Source organism: Lagenorhynchus albirostris, chromosome 5, assembly GCF_949774975.1.
Source record: "Lagenorhynchus albirostris chromosome 5, mLagAlb1.1, whole genome shotgun sequence".
NCBI lineage: Eukaryota > Metazoa > Chordata > Mammalia > Artiodactyla > Delphinidae > Lagenorhynchus > Lagenorhynchus albirostris.
Genome location: NC_083099.1, coordinates 122,864,192 through 122,882,528, shown reverse-complemented (window position 1 = coordinate 122,882,528; position 18,337 = coordinate 122,864,192). Strand labels below are relative to the sequence as shown.

The 18,337-nt window shown below is 34.4% G+C and overlaps 1 protein-coding gene across 1 annotated transcript in view; it reads right to left on the bottom strand.

The window, feature by feature from the left end:
• The window catches only part of NCAM2 (neural cell adhesion molecule 2), a 204,139-nt gene that overhangs the window by 66,749 nt on the left and 119,053 nt on the right, over positions 1-18,337 (bottom strand). The window contains exon 10 of the mRNA XM_060149407.1: positions 16,123-16,296. Coding sequence (XP_060005390.1) covers positions 16,123-16,296 — 174 coding nt within the window. The remainder of the gene's footprint in view (positions 1-16,122; positions 16,297-18,337) is intronic.

Below are 18,337 nucleotides of genomic sequence, written 5' to 3'. Positions count from 1 at the left end.
AAATAGCTATAGGATAAACATAAAAGGAAATGCAAAAGGAATTTAAATATCTCGGTACAAAAAGAAATTGACTAAACACAAAAGAAGACAACAATGCAGAAAATGAGGACCAAAAAAAGCTATAAGGCATATAGAAAACAAATAGAAAAATGATAGAAGTAACTCCTTATTGGTAATTACTTTAAATGTAAATGGATCAAACTCTCCAATGAAATGACAGAGTAGGCAGAATGACTAAAATCATATTACCCAACTTTAAGCTGTCTCTAGGGAATCACTTTAGATTCAAAGACTAAACAGAGACTAGGTTGACAGTGAAGGGATGGAAAAAGATTATCAATGCAAATAATAACCAAAAGAGAGCAGGGATGGCTATATTAATATCAGACAAAACAGACTTTAAGTCCAAAAATGTTACAAGAGAAAAAGAATGACATTATGCACTAATAAAATTTACAATACAGCAAGAAGATGTAACTATTATAAACATTTACATACTACTGAAATATTATCATATGTGAAACAAAAACTGACAGAAATGAAGGGAACAATAGTTTTAAAATAAGAGTTGGAGACTTCAATACACTACTCAATAATGGAATAATCAAACAGATGATAAGTAAGGAAATAGAGGACTTAAACAACAAAATAAACCAACTAGATCTAACAGACATATACAGAACACTACCTCAAAACAACAGCAAAACATTTTCAAGTGCAATGGGGCATGTTTCAAGATAGACCATATGTCAGGCCACAAATTAAGACTTAAGAAATTTAAAAAGATAAACAGCATGGAAAGTACCTTCTATGACCATAACAAGATGATGTTAGAAATTGGTAACAGAGAAAACCTCAAAAATTCACAAAATAGTGGAAATTAAACATCACATTCTGAAAACCAAGGAGTTAAAAAAGAAATCATAAGGGCAGCTAGAAAATACTTAGAGATGAATGTAAATGAAAACAACATATACCAAAAACATAGGGAAAGCAGAGCTAAGGGGGAAATTTATAGCTCTAAATGCTTACATTAAAAAAAAAACAGGGAAGATGTCAAATCAACAACCTAGCTTTACAACAAAAGGAATAAGAAAAAGAACTGACTAAACTCAAAGCTAGCAGAATTAAGGAAATAATAAAGATTAGAAGAGAGATAAATGAAACAGTGAATAGAAAAACAACAGAGAAAATTAATGATATCAAAATTGGTTCTTCAAAAAGATCAACAGGGATTCCCTGGTGGCACAGTGGTTGAGAGTCCGCCTGCCGATGCAGGGCACACGGGTTTGTGCCCCAGTCCAGGAGGGTCTCACATGCCGCGGAGCGGCTCGGCCCGTGGGCCATGGCCACTGAGCCTGCGCGTCCAGAGCCTGTGCTCCGCCATGGGAGGGGCCCCAGCAGTGAGAGGCCCGCATACCACAAAAAAAAAAAAAAAGATCAACAAAGTTTAAAAACCTTTAGCTACATAGACTATGGCTAAAAATAGTTGAAAAATAAGATTAAAAATGAAAGTGGAGACATTACTACTGATTCTGCAGAAATAAAACAGATTATAAGAGAGTACTATGAACAACTGTATGTCAACCAATTGGATAACCTAGATGAAATGGACAAATTCCTAGAAACACAAAATCTACCAAGGCTAAATCATGAAGTAATAGAATGAAAATACTTATAGCTAGTAAGAAAATTGAGTCCGAAATACAAAATATTTCATGGCAAAGGAAAAGCCATGAACTCAATGGCTTCACTGATAAATTTATATTTAAAGAGGGACTAATACCAATTTTTTGGTAAATTTTCTTTAAAAAGAGCAGGAAACACTTCATAACTAATTCTATGAGGCCAGCGTTAATCTAATATCAAAACCAGACAGATATTGGGACTTCCCTGGTGGTCCAGTGGTTAAGACTCCATGTTTCCACTGCACGGGGCAAGGGTTCAATCCCTGGTTTGGGGAACAGATCCCACATGTGGCATGGCATGACCAAAAAAAAAAAAAACACCACAAAACAGAAAATCAGACAGATACTATCAAAATAAAACTACAAACCACTATTCTTTATGAACATTGATGCAAAAATCCTCAACAAAATACTAACAAATCAAATTCAGCAGCATATTAAAAGGAATATATAAAATGACCCAGCAGAATTCATTCCTGGAATGCAAGCATGTTTCAACACACAAAAATTAATCAATGTAGTACACCATAATTATAGGATGAAGGAAAAAAAAACCCACCATGATCATCTCAATTGATGTAGAAAAATCATTTGACAAAATTCAACACTCTCTCATGATAAAAATACTCAAAAACTAGGAATGGAAAGAAACTACCTCAACATAATAAAAGCCATATGTTAAAAACTTACAGTGAATCATCCTCAATGATAAAAGATTGAAATATTTCCTCTAAGATCAGGAGGCATAAGGCAAGGATGCCTGCTTTCACCATGTCTGTTTAACACAGTTCTGGGAGTTCTAGCTAGAGCAATTAGGCAAGAAAAGTTCTTTCTATGTGTTCCTGTGTCACAACAGGAACCAGCTGTGGAAATTAAGATCTCTGGCAAAATACTCCAGATTGAGGCAGCTTTATGGAATACATTCATTTTTCTGTCTTGTGAAAAATACGCTGTCCATTGACATGTCCAATTGCACAAGCATGATCTTTTACCTAAGGAGATCTCCTTTCTTCTTTAATGTTAGGTGAGCCAGTTGCAGCAGCACATGTCATAAGTGTTTGGATAATGCCTTTTGGTATGAAGAGTGGGCAGAAAATTAGGAATAATTATGACTGCTTTTTAGAGGAAGATAATTATCTCTATTTTCTCAATAGTCTACTTAAGTCTAAACTTAAAAATGCTACAATATGTATTTTAAAAATTTTAGTAGATGGCATGAAGGTTTATTAATATAAACAGAATTAGGTTTTATAAGACAGATAATTAGGTTATAATTACATAACATTAATTCCCAGAAAAGCTTGTGGAATCTCTGGAGACTCCAAAGAAAGAAGAAAACAACCAACTTGCTTAGGTGGTTTTATTTAATTTAGCTTGGTTATGGTGATAATTCACAGATGTTTGGAAACAGTTAATAACATAATTTTATTTTAGTATAAGCAAAGTTTGTAATTAAGTGGTACATTAATTCATCTTAGGTGATACAGAATATTCAAAGGTCTATACAATATGGTACACAGGTTCTCAGATGTGCAGTCAAGATGGAGAGATACGACTCATATCTTAATACTTATATTATGAGGTGATCACTGGAAAAGACTGATATAAGCAATATTTACTAAAGAGTTGCAAAAGAATGTAAAATATTTCTACTAAAAGATAATCAAATAAATTGTTACAAAGAAGCTCAAATTTATATTGGGCCTTGAAGGATGGATAAAAAAGAGTAGAAGGAGTAACAGAAACTCAAGCATGGCCATAAGAAAGTAGAATGCACATTTGGCACAATGAGTGGACTGGTTTTGATGTGCCAAGTGTTTTTTTAAGGGAACATTTTGAGATAAAGAAGCAAAGACACATGAAGCACACACATACACACGAACACATAATACATATTTGCATATACATATATGTATACTTAGTATTGCCACTCATTTGTTAAATGTGATTATTTGAATCATAATTTATATCATTCAATTGGAGAAAGAGAATTATTTTTCAGCTTACCTTTATGCATATTAATGGCTGATCTTTTATGTTTCTTGGAATATGAGAATCCTATTTTAAATATCACTGCTGTATACAATAGTGATTTTTAAAAAAGGACAGGAGCAAAAATCAAAGCAGTACATTAGTAGTTTAAAATGTTTACCAGACCTTAATATGTAGAAAAAGGAGCACATGAGGTGGAAACAGTAGGAAAAAGTAAGAGCATTATCTCCATGATACTAAAGAGCTGAGAACCAGAGTGGTACCAGTCTCTGAAACCACTTCTGATCAATCCAGTCCACGGTGTTCATCCTCCCCTTGGAAGATGGTACTACTGAAGAAGGCATTAGAACATTTCCAATCAAAGAATCTTGAGCCATTTAGTCTATAAAGGAAAAGCTCTATACTCTCTTTAAACTCTGAGTATATTTATATACAATAATAGAGAAAATAGTGTTCATAATAAAAATTTTAATAATATAAAATAAAATAATTTTTAATATAGTTAAATATTGTTGGACATGATTTCAAAAATTTTAGGGGAACAAAATTTAAATATGTCTTCTAAAGATCCCTATCATTTAAATTCACTATACAAATAATCATGACGGTTAGCCCATAGGGATTTCTCACTGAAATTAAGAAGAATTTGTAAGCTATATTCTAGCAAAGATCTTATTTACACTAAACACTAAAGTGTCCAGAAGAGTGTATTTTTCAGCAGTGAAATGGGTTCTAATGTTTTAAAGTGTCTAGGATCTATGAATACTTTCATCCACCTGTGGATTAAATTCCTATAAGGCACTCATGAAATATTCATGTTTCTTTTCTCACTCCTCACAAACATCTTCCCTATATAAATTAAGTTCATTTCTTCATAACCTTTATATCTGTGATTCATAAAATTATAACCACACAGAAAAGCTCATTTATTTTACTAAAAAATTTTTTTAAAATTATTTGTATAAAAGCTCTGTCATTACAGCAGAGACAAGGCTGAGTACAGAATTTTGTATGAATTTGTGTCTTCATCTTGACATATGCAAGGAAGTTTCCAGCAGACAAGTAATTTTACTTAATACTGCTATTTCACACAATTTTCCCCTTAGTTTAGTTCCCTCTATACTTTTTTCTACATAATTTAAATTCATTAAGATTTCAATTATATATGTTTGTAATTTAGTTCGGGTTCTTTTTATGGGCGCACTGGAAACAGTCCAAGACATTCTTGTTTTGAATTTTAACATATAGACCTCTTTCCCCTACATGCAAATTCTAACAGATTTCCTTTAACTTAAAATGTGAAATGACTGTGGATTACATTTTTCTTCCTTTTTTTGCAATTCATAAGAGTTTATTGCACTTGTATTTAACATAGATGATTTTTGCAGTCAATTTTTCTTTTGCCTTTCACCATGTGAAATATAGCCATTTAGAAATGATAGCCAATTTTATTTAGGCATATTTATGTTGGAAATAGTATAATCATAAAAATATTTATTGTAAAGAATCTTAAAAAAGCATTAGAGCTTATTAAGTTTTAAAAATCTGTAGCAGCTTAGAGCTGACACTAAATAATGATTATTTTAAATTATTTCTAAAATTGTGAAACTGAATAGTATGACGTGTGGAGGGAAATCCAGTTTCACTCAGGCGACTATAAGTAACATGGATTCAAAGAAACATTGGAATAAAAATCTTAAAGTGTAATTTGAAATGATGTTAAAATATCTTTTAGCTATTGGGAAACTACAAGATTATTTTTAAAAACCCACAAAAAACAGAAAACAAGCAAGCAAACCAGAACACCCTTTTAGACCCATTTCATCACAAGTGGTAGGCAAAGAAGTTTGTTGAGAAATGATATATTACATGAAATAGCTATCACAGATTCATGTCATTGGATCACATGAATTCTTTAATCATTGTTTATGAAAGATATCTGCTAATAAATCACAAAAGAAAATGTATAGCAATATATGTTTTGAGAACACACATAAAAGAAAAAACACAAAGATAAGAGAAAAAGAAAAAAAGAAAATTCATTTTTTATAGTTAAACCACTCTGTGTGTGTGGTTTGAAAGGAGGGGAGACAGAAAAGACCTAAAAGTATCATCATGTTATATGCAGTGATATCTTCTGAGGTGCATTTCCAAAAAAAATTAAAAAGGAAGTTTTTAAGTAACATAAAGACATATCAATTATTTCTTTATTTTTAGTGGCACCATAACACAACATAGAAAACTCCCCATAAATTTAGGAAAGTCACAACTTAGATAACATCATAATATGGCAAAATGCATGTGAAGAAATATTTGTGTGGGCTTACTCTAGTTAAAGTTTGATACTCATTCTCATTATTTTTACTCTATATTTTATTTTATTTTTATTTATTTTTTTGCGGTACACGGGCCTCTCTCTGTTGTGGCCTCTCCTGTTGCGGAGCACAGGCTCCGGACACACAGGCTCAGCAGCCATGGCTCACGGGCCCAGCCGCTCTGCGTCATGTGGGATCTTCCCGGACCGGGGCATGAACCCGCGTCCCCTGCATCGGCAGGCGGACTCTCAACCACTGCGCCACCAGGGAAGCCCGCATGCTCATAATTTTAACTATAGTGTTTACAAACTAAATACTATAATGTTAAAATTACATCTAAAATTTAAATATACACACTGAAATTGCATCCTGCAAAGCCACATTGAAGGTTCAGTGGAACTACACAATGACAGGACTAAAAAATCCAACTGTGTATTTATTTCCAAATTGTAATCAATAACTACATCCCTTTATTAGTGAAAATGGCAAGAATTTGGAAAAATAAAAGTTTCCATGGAATTTTATTTAGATAATGCTCTTATTTTCAAATAAAGGTTATCTCCCTTATTTTCAGGAACAAAGGGAAATTCTACTATAAGCTTAGACCCAAATAAAGCAGAGCATGTAATAATTTTGGTAGACATGGAAGGACTTCTATGTGTGATTCTAGCTGGCTAACCATTTCACAAATCAAAAGAAAGGGGTTATGCTATTTGAGAGAACTGTTTTATGTTCCGTTAAAAAGAACTTGATATTTTAAAATATTAATTTTTCATTTTGAGTTTGAAGACTGAAAAATGAGTAGCTGTTTTACAAGATTATGATTTTCTCTTCATTTGTGCCCAATGAGGTGTATAGAACACACTTACAAAATGTTAAATGATATGGTAATGAATGTCATGTAGCCCTCCCAGCCAAACAGTGCTACACCTGTAAAACATGATTTTCACTCAAAATTAAATGTCAGAATGACTCACATTCTATATTTGAATAGATTAAGTTTTTGATTTATTCACAATTATCTATGCTTTGAAAATTAGTTTTGTGCCACATCAGTGATTGGGATGGTCAGCAAGGCTTCAGCTAAATCTTGGAGAATATAGTAATAGGTCTAGGCTTAAACTGACCCCTAAGCCTAGGACCAGGTACAGAGTGAGCAAGTGTAATTCATAGGAAATTAATTAGTGAGTCATTTAGAATCAGAATCTACTAACAGGAAAATTATGATGCTAAAATTTTCCTTCTGAATGACATTACAATCAAGTGAGAACTGATATTTATTTCTATGTCACAATATCAGCAATTAGAAGCAGATACATGAACAGTATATAATGAATTACAGATATTTATGAACAAGGAAAAGTAACTAAACATCCACTAAACTAACGTAAATTAGAAAAACATAAAGCCACTCTGAGGGCAAAAAAAATGTAGTAGCTGAAACGTTCATGACCATATGCACGTGTCTTTTCATAGATAAACCTAAATCTATCTTTTAACAAATGCCTAAAAGGCAATGAGTATAATTATGTTTTAAAAAGCTCTTAAAGTTTAAGGTGAATGATTAGCACAAACTATAAAATGAATACACAAAATTAGCATTTTTTTCACTATTTAAAAATATATGAGTGCCTTAAAATTTATCTTCAGAGTTTCAGCATAGGTTTACTTACACAGCCAGAGAAACAAGTTTTCTAAGTACAATTACAGATTATACATATCATTTGCAAAAGTCTGTGTAAATGTACATATTATCTCACAGAAAAGAAAGGCAAACTCTAAACTATCAAAATTGAAGTGGACGGGGAGATATGAAACTAGAGGAGTAGCCATGGAACTGCATTTCTATCAATTCTGCAGTCCTGTTGAAAACATCACTGGTGTTCAGATAACTGAGAGCTTTCACACAGACTGATTTTGAATATCATCACTGGGGAAAGAAGATATGAGAGAGATTTGAGGATGGGACTCCTGCATGGAACCAGGAACGCCTGAGTTCTTGGATGAAACTCAAAGTGTGAGCTAGAAAACACACACACACACACACACACACACACACACACAAAGACTACTGGCAACTACAATTTGTCTGGCTTGGCCTTGAACCAAATCCTAGTTTGATTGGGCAGGGTGAGGTGGGTAGATAAATATTTGTTTGACAATCAGTAACTATAAACCTGCTCTCATAGTACTCTCATAGAATACATCAAATCAAGAAATTAATTTAGGGTGCTCTGGTGCTTCCAGCTTTGTAATGCTCCAGGGTAATTTCCAGAGGCAAACAGATATCTTCTGTGGAAGAATACACCCAAGCCTAAGGCCTTGCAGGATTCCCAGTAAAGAAGATAAGCAAAATAAGAGATCACAACCTAAAGCCATAAAATATACTAGTAAATAAGCCACTCTGAGTGAGAGTCTGCTGAAACAAGCCAATGAACTAATAGAAATTATGTAAATTAAAATGTGATCATTGAATTAAAAACTTAATAAGAGGTTGAATGGCAGATTAAACATAAGTGAACAAAGAATGAGTGAGCTAGTAGACAGAGCTGAATAGCATAATAAAAGAATGAAACATAATAAAATATATGTAAGGAGATATGGTATTCTAAGCTTTCAAATAACAAGTTTAGCATGTTACTTCGATTTTCAGAATAGAGAGAATGGGAGAAGAGAATATTCAAGAAGGTAATGATATAATATTTTCCACAGCTAATGAAAGATAGGGATTTTCAGATTCAGAAATCAAACTGAACCCCAAGCAGAACAAATACAGAAATCCACATTAAGACATGTACTATTTATTAAAAAAATGACAACTAACAGCAGACTTCAAAACAGTAACAACGGAAGCCGGAAGAGAATAAAATATTCTCCTTAGATTACAAAAGGAAAGTAACTATCAAGTTTGATTGTATACTCAGCTGAACTGTAATTTGAAAACAAAGTTGAAATAAGAACATTTTTAATATACATCTTTTGAGAATGAATGAAAACTATGGATCTCCCCTCCAGAATATGTATATATGGACAATTACAAAGTTGAATACAATTTTTGAGATTCTCACTATCTCTGAAGCCTGTTCTCTGCTTCAGTTCATATAACTTTCACCCTTAAATCAAGCTACACCAGAGAGGGTGTACTTGGGCCACATTCTCTAGCTCCCTTATAATAATGTTTTTAGTAAATTACCCTGATTCTTATGTCTGTAATGCATTGAAGCACAAAGGAAATAAGCTACTATGTAATTATTTTTGTCTCAATTGATATCCTTTTGAAATCATCAATTACTACATCATATAGTCTCACAACTCACGCACACACAATATTTATCATATATTTTCTGGACTTTACTGTCATGCTGTAGTCTAGTCAACCATCCATATATGGGGTAGAATGAACAAACATGCTTAAAATGTCTGCCTTGTTTTTCCTCCCTTCCCTTCCCTTCAGCTTTATTCTTTTCTAATAATAAACTTTCAAATAACAGTGATATTTCACCTTTCTAATTCATATTTAACTCTGTCAGGCAAATTACCCCTTAAATTATCTATAAAACTACCTCCCATTAGCTATCGAAAACACATCGCAACAATCACACACACACACACACACACACACACACACACACACACACACACACACACATATATATAACTCATATTCTACAAGGCAGTAATTTGTGTTCCACTTTCTCAACTCTTAACTGAATGAAAGATACAAAGTCCATAATAGTTAATAGTGTAGGCTTTGGAACCAGATTTCCTATCTGGGTTTGAATTTTAGTTTCAGTATTATTCATCCATATGACGTTAGGGATAAGACACTACACGTTATAGTCTCAGTTTTCTCCTTTATATGGATTGCCCTTAGCTTTATTCTCTGTAAAACAGAATATATTGATACTACCAAATTCTTCAGTTTGTTGACTATTGACTTTATTTTCAGTTCTCACCACAATGATTGCAAAAGAGTGAATATTTGGGACTGAATTGTATTCCTTCCCCCCCCCAAATTTATATGTTGAAGCCCTAATGTGATCCTTTTGGAGGTGGGGCCTTTGGGAGGTAATTAGGTTTAGATGAGGTTATGAGGGTGGAGAAATTAGTGTTCTTATAACAAGAGGACTAGAAACCTGAGCACGCTGCACACTTTCTCTCTCTTTCTCTGTCTCCCTCTCTCTTCTCTGTCTGGACATGGTGAGAAGGCGGCCACCTGCAGGCCAGAGAGAGGGTCCTCCTAGGAATCAAACCATATGGCACCTTGATCTTGGACTTCCCAGTCTCCAGAACTGTGGGAAATAAGTATCTGTTGTTTAATCCACCTGATCTAAGACATTTTGTTACAGCAGCCTAAACTAAGACAGAAATGTTAGCTATCTTTAATGTTACATTAATTGCCTGATCACTGATATTTTGCCTCAGCAAGGAGGAACAACATGATCATTTTAGAAGACTATCTATATACAGTGTGAGGTGGAATTAATATATTTTCAGAGTAATTTCACTCAAAACATCATTGACAAATCTTCATGTACTAAATGAGAATTTGCTCGCTTATTAATATAAACCAATTTTGTTTCTCAAGTCAGCTAATAGATGACTTGGAAATATCCTAGAAAACATTTTGAGGGCAAAGGAACCATATTTAAATGTTCTGATGATTTATTTGACAGAAATATTTTTCAATAGAAAAAAATTAGAAATAGTGCTAAATAAATGAAGATCATAAATTCTTAGTTTTGTGTATACACATATTCATAACTATATATAGATACATGCACTGCAGAATTTATTATACCTCACAATTCAAACTTCAACAAGATTTTGATCTATGAAATTAGATCAGCTTTTGGGATTTTATTTAAAATAGATACATAATAAAGAGGATATTATAGGAAATATGGAGATGTCAGCTAAGATTCCCATTTGCTGCCTAGCTGGGGATAATTCAGGCTGCAGACGGTTAGGGTCTATCTCAGGTGCAAAAAGCTGTCTCTAACACAGTTGTACTGTTCCCAGAGAAGCTTGCATCTGAGTAAAGAAAGAAGCAAGGGTATAAAGGACTGGCCATTTTAGCCTAAGGTGAACATTATACAGAATGTAATACTCCTCATTCCAGACTTCCTTGATGGGTGGGCTGAGGCATTATCATGCCTCCAGTACAGTCCAACTTCCCTCCTGCCTGATCAAAGCCCTAATTTCTTTTACAAGATACCCTGCAGTCCAAACTAGATCTCTGTGTCTGCTACTGGATAATAAAATATGGAAAGTTGATACCAAAAGTAGAGGTCTCTGATGAGGCAGGAGATTTGATAGGGTATTCATCAGTGAGTTTGATGCATTCGGCTTTTGAGATGTACAGAGGAAAACGGAGCTTAGGCACTAAATGGTGCACAAGGCTGCCATGCCAGCATTGAACTGGGACCGCAGCAGAAAAGGGCACTGCAACAGGTCCAAGCAGTGGTTCAAGTTGCCCTGCCACTTGGGCCATATGACTGATGCAGTGAACCTAATGTTGTTTGATGTATTAGGGATGGGAAGAAATATTCTGTGGCATTTGTGGTCATTCCCAGGGGAGAATCACAATGAAGTCTCCAGGTTTCATGAGCAAGGTAATACCATATTCTGTGCAGAATTATATACCATTTTTAAAAATTCCTGGTATGTAATTGAGCAAGAAGAAATGACCGGCTAAGGGATCACAATCAGACCACATGACCATGTAACTGGAGCTGCCCATCAAGACCTGCCTACTGACCCACTACATCTTAAGGTCACGTTGCTCAATAACCATTTATTATAAGTGAAGTGGTCCATCCAAGATGGACAATGTTGCCTTGAGAGATCCTCATCCAGTTGATTGAGGTTTTGTGGAGCCTGCGTTGCAGTTCAATGATTCCATTTTCCCAGCTTTGTTTCTCCCCTCTTCTTTCAAAGATGTCTATCCCTAATAAACACCTTGCTGCTTCTGTAGACACAAATGTATTGAAAGGGGGATATATAACAGATTCACCTTACAGAGACTCAATAATAAGGTGCTATAAAATAACCCTTTCCCTTCTCCCACCTCTACCAAATTTCATCATTCCCTCTACCCTCTACTCTTGTATATTTTGGCACTTGAAATACTGAAATGAATGGGCATACTAGTTCCACTCATGGAATTTATAAGCTAGGAGAAAAGATAAATCAGAGATTTGTAGTATAAGAAGTAGAATATGATATAATGTAATATATTAAAATATAAATACAATATAATGTAAGAAATATATTGTTGCTTGCTGGAGACTCATTCTGGGGGAAGAGAGAATTTTAGTGTGAAAGCACTTCCAAGACGGACTGATTGTGAGAGCACATTGTAGGTTGGCCAGGGTAAAAGGGTAATTCTAGGCATTGTTAAAAGGACGTAAGCCTGTCTGGTTGGAAAAATGTGAGCAAGGTTGAAGCATCACTTTTAAAGGAAACCGTAGTGACTCAATGAAAATATGTGTGTTTAAGGTAGAAAGTTTAAATCTAAACTATGTTATATATTCTAACATTCAAATTATTGATTTAAATTTTACAGAAAACATGACTATGATTATGCATTCCATATTTCATATTTCTATCAGCATAAAGCATTTGCTATTCTGATCTTTACTATATCTCTTTATGTTATTCTATATCTTTACTATATCTTTACAAAAATGGTATATCTCTTAGCTAAAGGAAGAGCAAATGCCAGACACACATTTTCTAGATTGTTAGGATTGGTTCCAGTGGGATTGTCCAGCTTGTCCCTGGCTAACCTTTGCATTTATGTTTTTCTCTTAGTTACATATTTACATTCCTGCCTGTTAACCAAATACTAGGGCTACAAGATGAAACACTTAAAGATTTGAGTTTTTATACATGAAATGAGATCACCTTCTCATTTGAGATATACAGTGTAAATTCAACATTAAATAAATCAGATTACTAAAGTGCACTTAATCTCAAGAAGAAAAAATGACACCAGTCCAGCAACAGGAAGTTGTGTGGAAATGCATGGGCCTGCTTCTGCTGTTTTGGAATTTTCAACTGCGATAATTCATAAAGAGAAGAAAGAGATGGAAAATACTAAGCAATTGAGAAAATGTTAGGCATCCCCCGCAGAGTTGAATAAGAGGCTGAACTGGCTCTGGAACCTCAGTCCCAACATTCCAACCCCCAAGCTCACTGCATCACACTCTGTATAAGCAGAAGGCGACACAGAGAAGAATTCCATTGGAATAGTGTACCTTCCTCCCAGGAGAGATCTCTCTTCCCTTCTGGCAGGTGAGGATAACGCAAATGGATGAACAGATCCATTGGATTTGTCAGCAAAAAGTGGAGGTGGAGGGACTTTGGCATTTCCATCCTCATTTGGAATTCTTGTTTTTACAGAACATTAATCTGTCTTCTGGAAGAGGAAACCCGTGAGGCAGTCTAGGTTCTTATATTTCAGCTTAATAAGGATGTGGAACTTTTCCCCAGGTCAAATGGATACTCCATAAAGTTGATGGACTACAGTTACACTCAGAGCAAAACCTACTGAGACAAGGGTGAGGAGGTCAAGCTGAGCAGTGTTCCATCTGAGGACACTCTCTCTCCAAAAAGTCTTCTGGTGTGCTTGCACCCCACACATGCATCCCCAGGAGACAGGTACTTAGATGTGGTCTCACAGAGAGCACAGGTGGCAGGCACAGCCCGAGGAGAATTACAGCAACAGAAAAATAAGAGGTATTTGACTCCTTTTTTCTCTCCGAGAGAAGATGTAGTTCATGCCACCTTCCCACTCTCAGCTCCCCAGGATAAGATCCAGCTGTATGGGGGCCAGAGAAAATATGAGTGCTAAACTGGACTTTATAAGTTTTAAGTTGTGCGGGATTTAACTGAATGTATTTGTACTTGAAGAGGACCATAAATCTATAGTGTCTGCTAAAGATGTTAAATAACAGAAAAGGAGATTTCCCAAAAAATGATGAAATGAGTAATTGGATTAAAAAATCGTGTTTGTACTACACTGAGTTGAGATCATGCAGTAGTTTGGTTACATGATTGTAACCTGATTCAAGGAACTTATTAACATATCTTTGAAAGAAGAGTAAGCCGCAAAAAAGAAAAAAAATGTATCAGTGCAGATATTTCCCTTATGTAAAGGGGAGAAAGCTCCAGCCATGGGACTTAAAGTATTTTGGACTTATTGGCAAGCTTTAGGCTGTCCTAGTCTGAAACCATTAAATGCCATATTCATGTAACTTTGCTTCTGACATTAGAGACTCACCAAACACGCTTCGGACACATTTTCTTTCCTATGTAATATACACACGTACTCATTGTATAGACTCTGAATGCCTCATTTCTGGGATAGTGATTTCTCACAGTAAATCACCAAATGTTCTTTGCTATTATATACCACTGTTATAAGCATGGAAATTTGCTTCTGAGCGATGTATACATGGGGTACAAAATCAGGTTTTTGAACTTGAAAAACTTGGCCAGTCCAAAGCCATGATAAATTCTCCATGGTGTTGCAACTTTGTAAGAAGTCTTGGGAAAATCTACTCACCTCCTCCCTCTAACCCAGGGTTGAGGGGCAGGGTGTGGCAGTACTATTCTGCTGAGTGTAATTTCTATCGTGTTCATTCCTCACATTCCGTTTCTTCATGTCTGTGATGGAGTGCTCACTATAAATATTCTCTACTGTCAGAAATATCTTCTCTTTCTGTCTCTCGCCTTTCACCCTCTCTTGTTTTCTCTTTCTTAAAAAAAATATGACTCCTACATCTAGGATAATCATTTTTTTTACTAGCGTCCTTGAACTCACTCATTCATTCTTTTTGGGCATGACCTTTATGCATCTTCTCTCCTGAACCACATAGCATGTATACAAAGAACATTAACTATCCAGAATTTCTCATCATTAAAAGCAGTCGTAAGAGCTGACCTGTTTGAGGGCATTATTTGAAGAATGTGTAAATGATTCATGATTGATTGACAAAATTCCCAACACTTCTATCAAAAACCTATAGTTACTCTTAGTCAAAACTGAACAAACAGGTGCCAACACAGGTGAGCCTCAAATGATTTTATCTGTTCTGTCTCCATTGTCCACTAGGACAATTCTTCCCAGGAGGGCTCATGCCTTTTATAGAACCTTCACACTACATGTTAGGGTCAAGGCAGAGCCAGCAAAGGAGGAACACTCTGCAGCAGTACTTTCCTCACTATTTTATACTGTCGTTTTGGACCACGTATTGCCTTTACTGTACAATATAAGCATTTTATTTCCATTCAAGGAAACAAGCTCATAAGTGTGTGTGCAATTAACAGAGTCCAACTCTGGTAATTTAGTATTATTCCCTAATTTAGTTTCTTCTAATAATGGAGAAAAAAATCACATATTCACATGATGAAATTCTACGTAAGTGAAAAGAACTGTTGCAAAGTGTTCTAACTTCTCATAGCTAGCTAATTCTATTATTCAAAATCTTATGACACACAGTAAAAATTTGAGTTTTCAAAACATAATTTTGAAGGAGATTTTTGTATGCAAGGTCAATTTTTATAGATGGCTTTATGAGTATATATACAAGACATACATTTTACAGTATGACTTTCACACCTACTTATAAAAGAAATATTATTAATAAATAGAAAACACACACTTGATAATATTCAGCCATCAAATGTAACATGTCAGCAATTTGTTTTCAAACACCCAAATTTTAAATACTAACTTTTCCCCTGGAATTAAACTTTGGTGATTTTGCTAAACTTTTTTTTTTTTTTTAAATTTTATTTTTGGCCGAGCCAAAAGGCTTACAGGATCTCAGTTCCCTGACCAGGGAGTGAACCCAGGCTCATGGCAGTGAAAGTGCCAAGTCCAAACCACTGGACTGCCAGGGAATTCCCAAAACTCTTTAATCTTTACTAAAGATGGAAACTTTTCTACTCTTTATTAAAGTATTCTTAAGAAGAATAAGACAGTGGGAACGTCTTTCCAATCCTATCTCATGAAAAGAAAGAAAAATAGCATGTTGAAGGAAACTAAAAAGCTAATCACACAGGTATGTTGGAGATCAGCTTGAATTAACCAACACACTTTGAAATCATTGACTCACTTTGAACTCCATGGGAGCGTACTATTTTCCAGGTTTCTGATGCCACTTCTTTAACATCCACTTGATAGTGATTAATAGGCACACCTCCATGGGAGTCCGGCTTGCTGAAAGAAACCTTGGCTGTGGTCTGTGACAGCTCTATAATCTTCACTCCATAGGGATTGGATGGCACATCTACAAAGGAATAAAAACAAAGGAAATATAACCCAGGTAATGTGGATGGCCATTATTAAGACTTATGATGCTCTGAGCACTAGGAATAAAAGAAAATTGCTGCCTATATCACTTAATATATTTGAATCGCAAAGCTTGCATAAACCGCTGAATGATCTCTTCAAATTGCAAGAAGGTATACATTAGTCAATCTTTATTACTATAAAAAATAAAGAGTAAAATATTCAATATCAAATTTCATTTATTGAGAGAATAATTTTACTTCTGCCTTTACTATACAATATAAGCATTTTATTTCCATTCAAGGAAACAATCTCATGAGTGTGCATGTGTGAGTGTGTGTGTGTGTGTTTGTGTGTGTGAGAGAGAAAATGCAGGCACAATTAAAACATAAGAATAGATTTTACTGAATCATTAGCATAAAGAATTATCTTTTGTGAAAATGTGAGATTTATTTCCATTTTGTTTATTAAAATTATATTAATAACTTGGTGGCAAGTGTTAAGTTTAGATAAATTGTCATTATGAACTAAATAAAACTGTAAACTATCTTTTAAAATTTTATTTAAGTATCAGTTAATTAAAATAAATTAGATATTTAAGTTTAATCCCTGTATTTAAAGGAGACAGCTACAAAATTCTTCTTCTATGTGTTTTTGTATTAATCCATTACTCACATTATTTCAAACTCAAGAAGATATCCTGGGTGAAATTTCATTTTATTTTCTAGTACGCAAAGCTTTATAAAGAATTATCTGAAAGGTCAAACAGGTAACAGGAGAAAATAAGAGGGAAAAAAGTCTTGATGAGGAAATCGATGAAACCTTTGCTCTGGAAACATGAGTAATTAGAGGCATGTTAAACATTAAAGGAATTTCTCTCGGTCCTTTCTGTCTCTCAATCTCTCTCTCTCTTTTTTCAATATCACATTTGAAGAAAATCATAAAGATTGGAAATTTACACTTAATTTATGTAAATTATATGCATGTGTTATATAAATATGTAAATAAAATATATAGTTCCATCTCTGGAATTAGCTCTACAAAAAGAAAAAAAACACTTGATTGAAAATAATGCAGTAATCGTAAATTTTTATTCTGATATAACCAAACATTCATATAAAAATCTCTAATGGCTGTCAAAAGTCAAATGTGCCTTATTTGCTAAAGTTAAAAGAGAGCACTGTAGGTCAAATAAAAATACGCCTTATAAATGGTACTGGGCAAGAGCCAAGAAGGCAGGTTTATGGCCTTTTAGATATTAATATTGTAAAGAAATGCAACAGTGTACAGTTCAGCTCTAATGAGTAACTGTAAATTATTTGGAGATCCTATGAAGTGCATTATGCTGTAACTCTAAGGTTCAGAAATAAATGTGCAGAATACTGATGCATCCCAAAGTCATATTGCTATTAAAATCTTATCTGGAAGTAAACATTTTAAATTATCTTAATAATTTATTAAAGTTGTCATAAACATGATCATAGTTTTAAAAGTTTCTTTAATCCCTGGGTTATAACTATAGGTTCTTTTCATCTGTAGGTTTGATCTAAAGTTTGAAGAGGAGGAAAAAACACACACACATTGATTGTTCTGAATAACACTACCAATTCCTCACCTCATGCTGAGTGACTCTCTAATGTCAACTAGGTCTAGGTTGGACATCACAGCAATGATAACCTTTAGCTTGAGGATACACTTCAAAAGGAAAGGTTTTAAGTACTAGGGAAGAAGAAAGAAATGTGATTCTTCTGGGCTTTTACTTTTGACCATATGGCATGTACATGGTTCTGGGTTCTTACCCTCAGGGCAGAAGTATACACCATTTGCTAAGCTGTACACCCTGATATTGTACACCAACCAGGTTTTTATTCATAGCACAAAAGTACCATCACCAAAATATAAGCCAGTGAGCATCTTTTTCTAGCCATATAGTCTATTTTCAGACCTGTTGACTCTTACCTTGGTTTTTCATTTACATTTATTTTTTATTGGCCTCTTCTTTCTGTTACCTGACTAAAAAGCAAAGTGTGCTTATGATT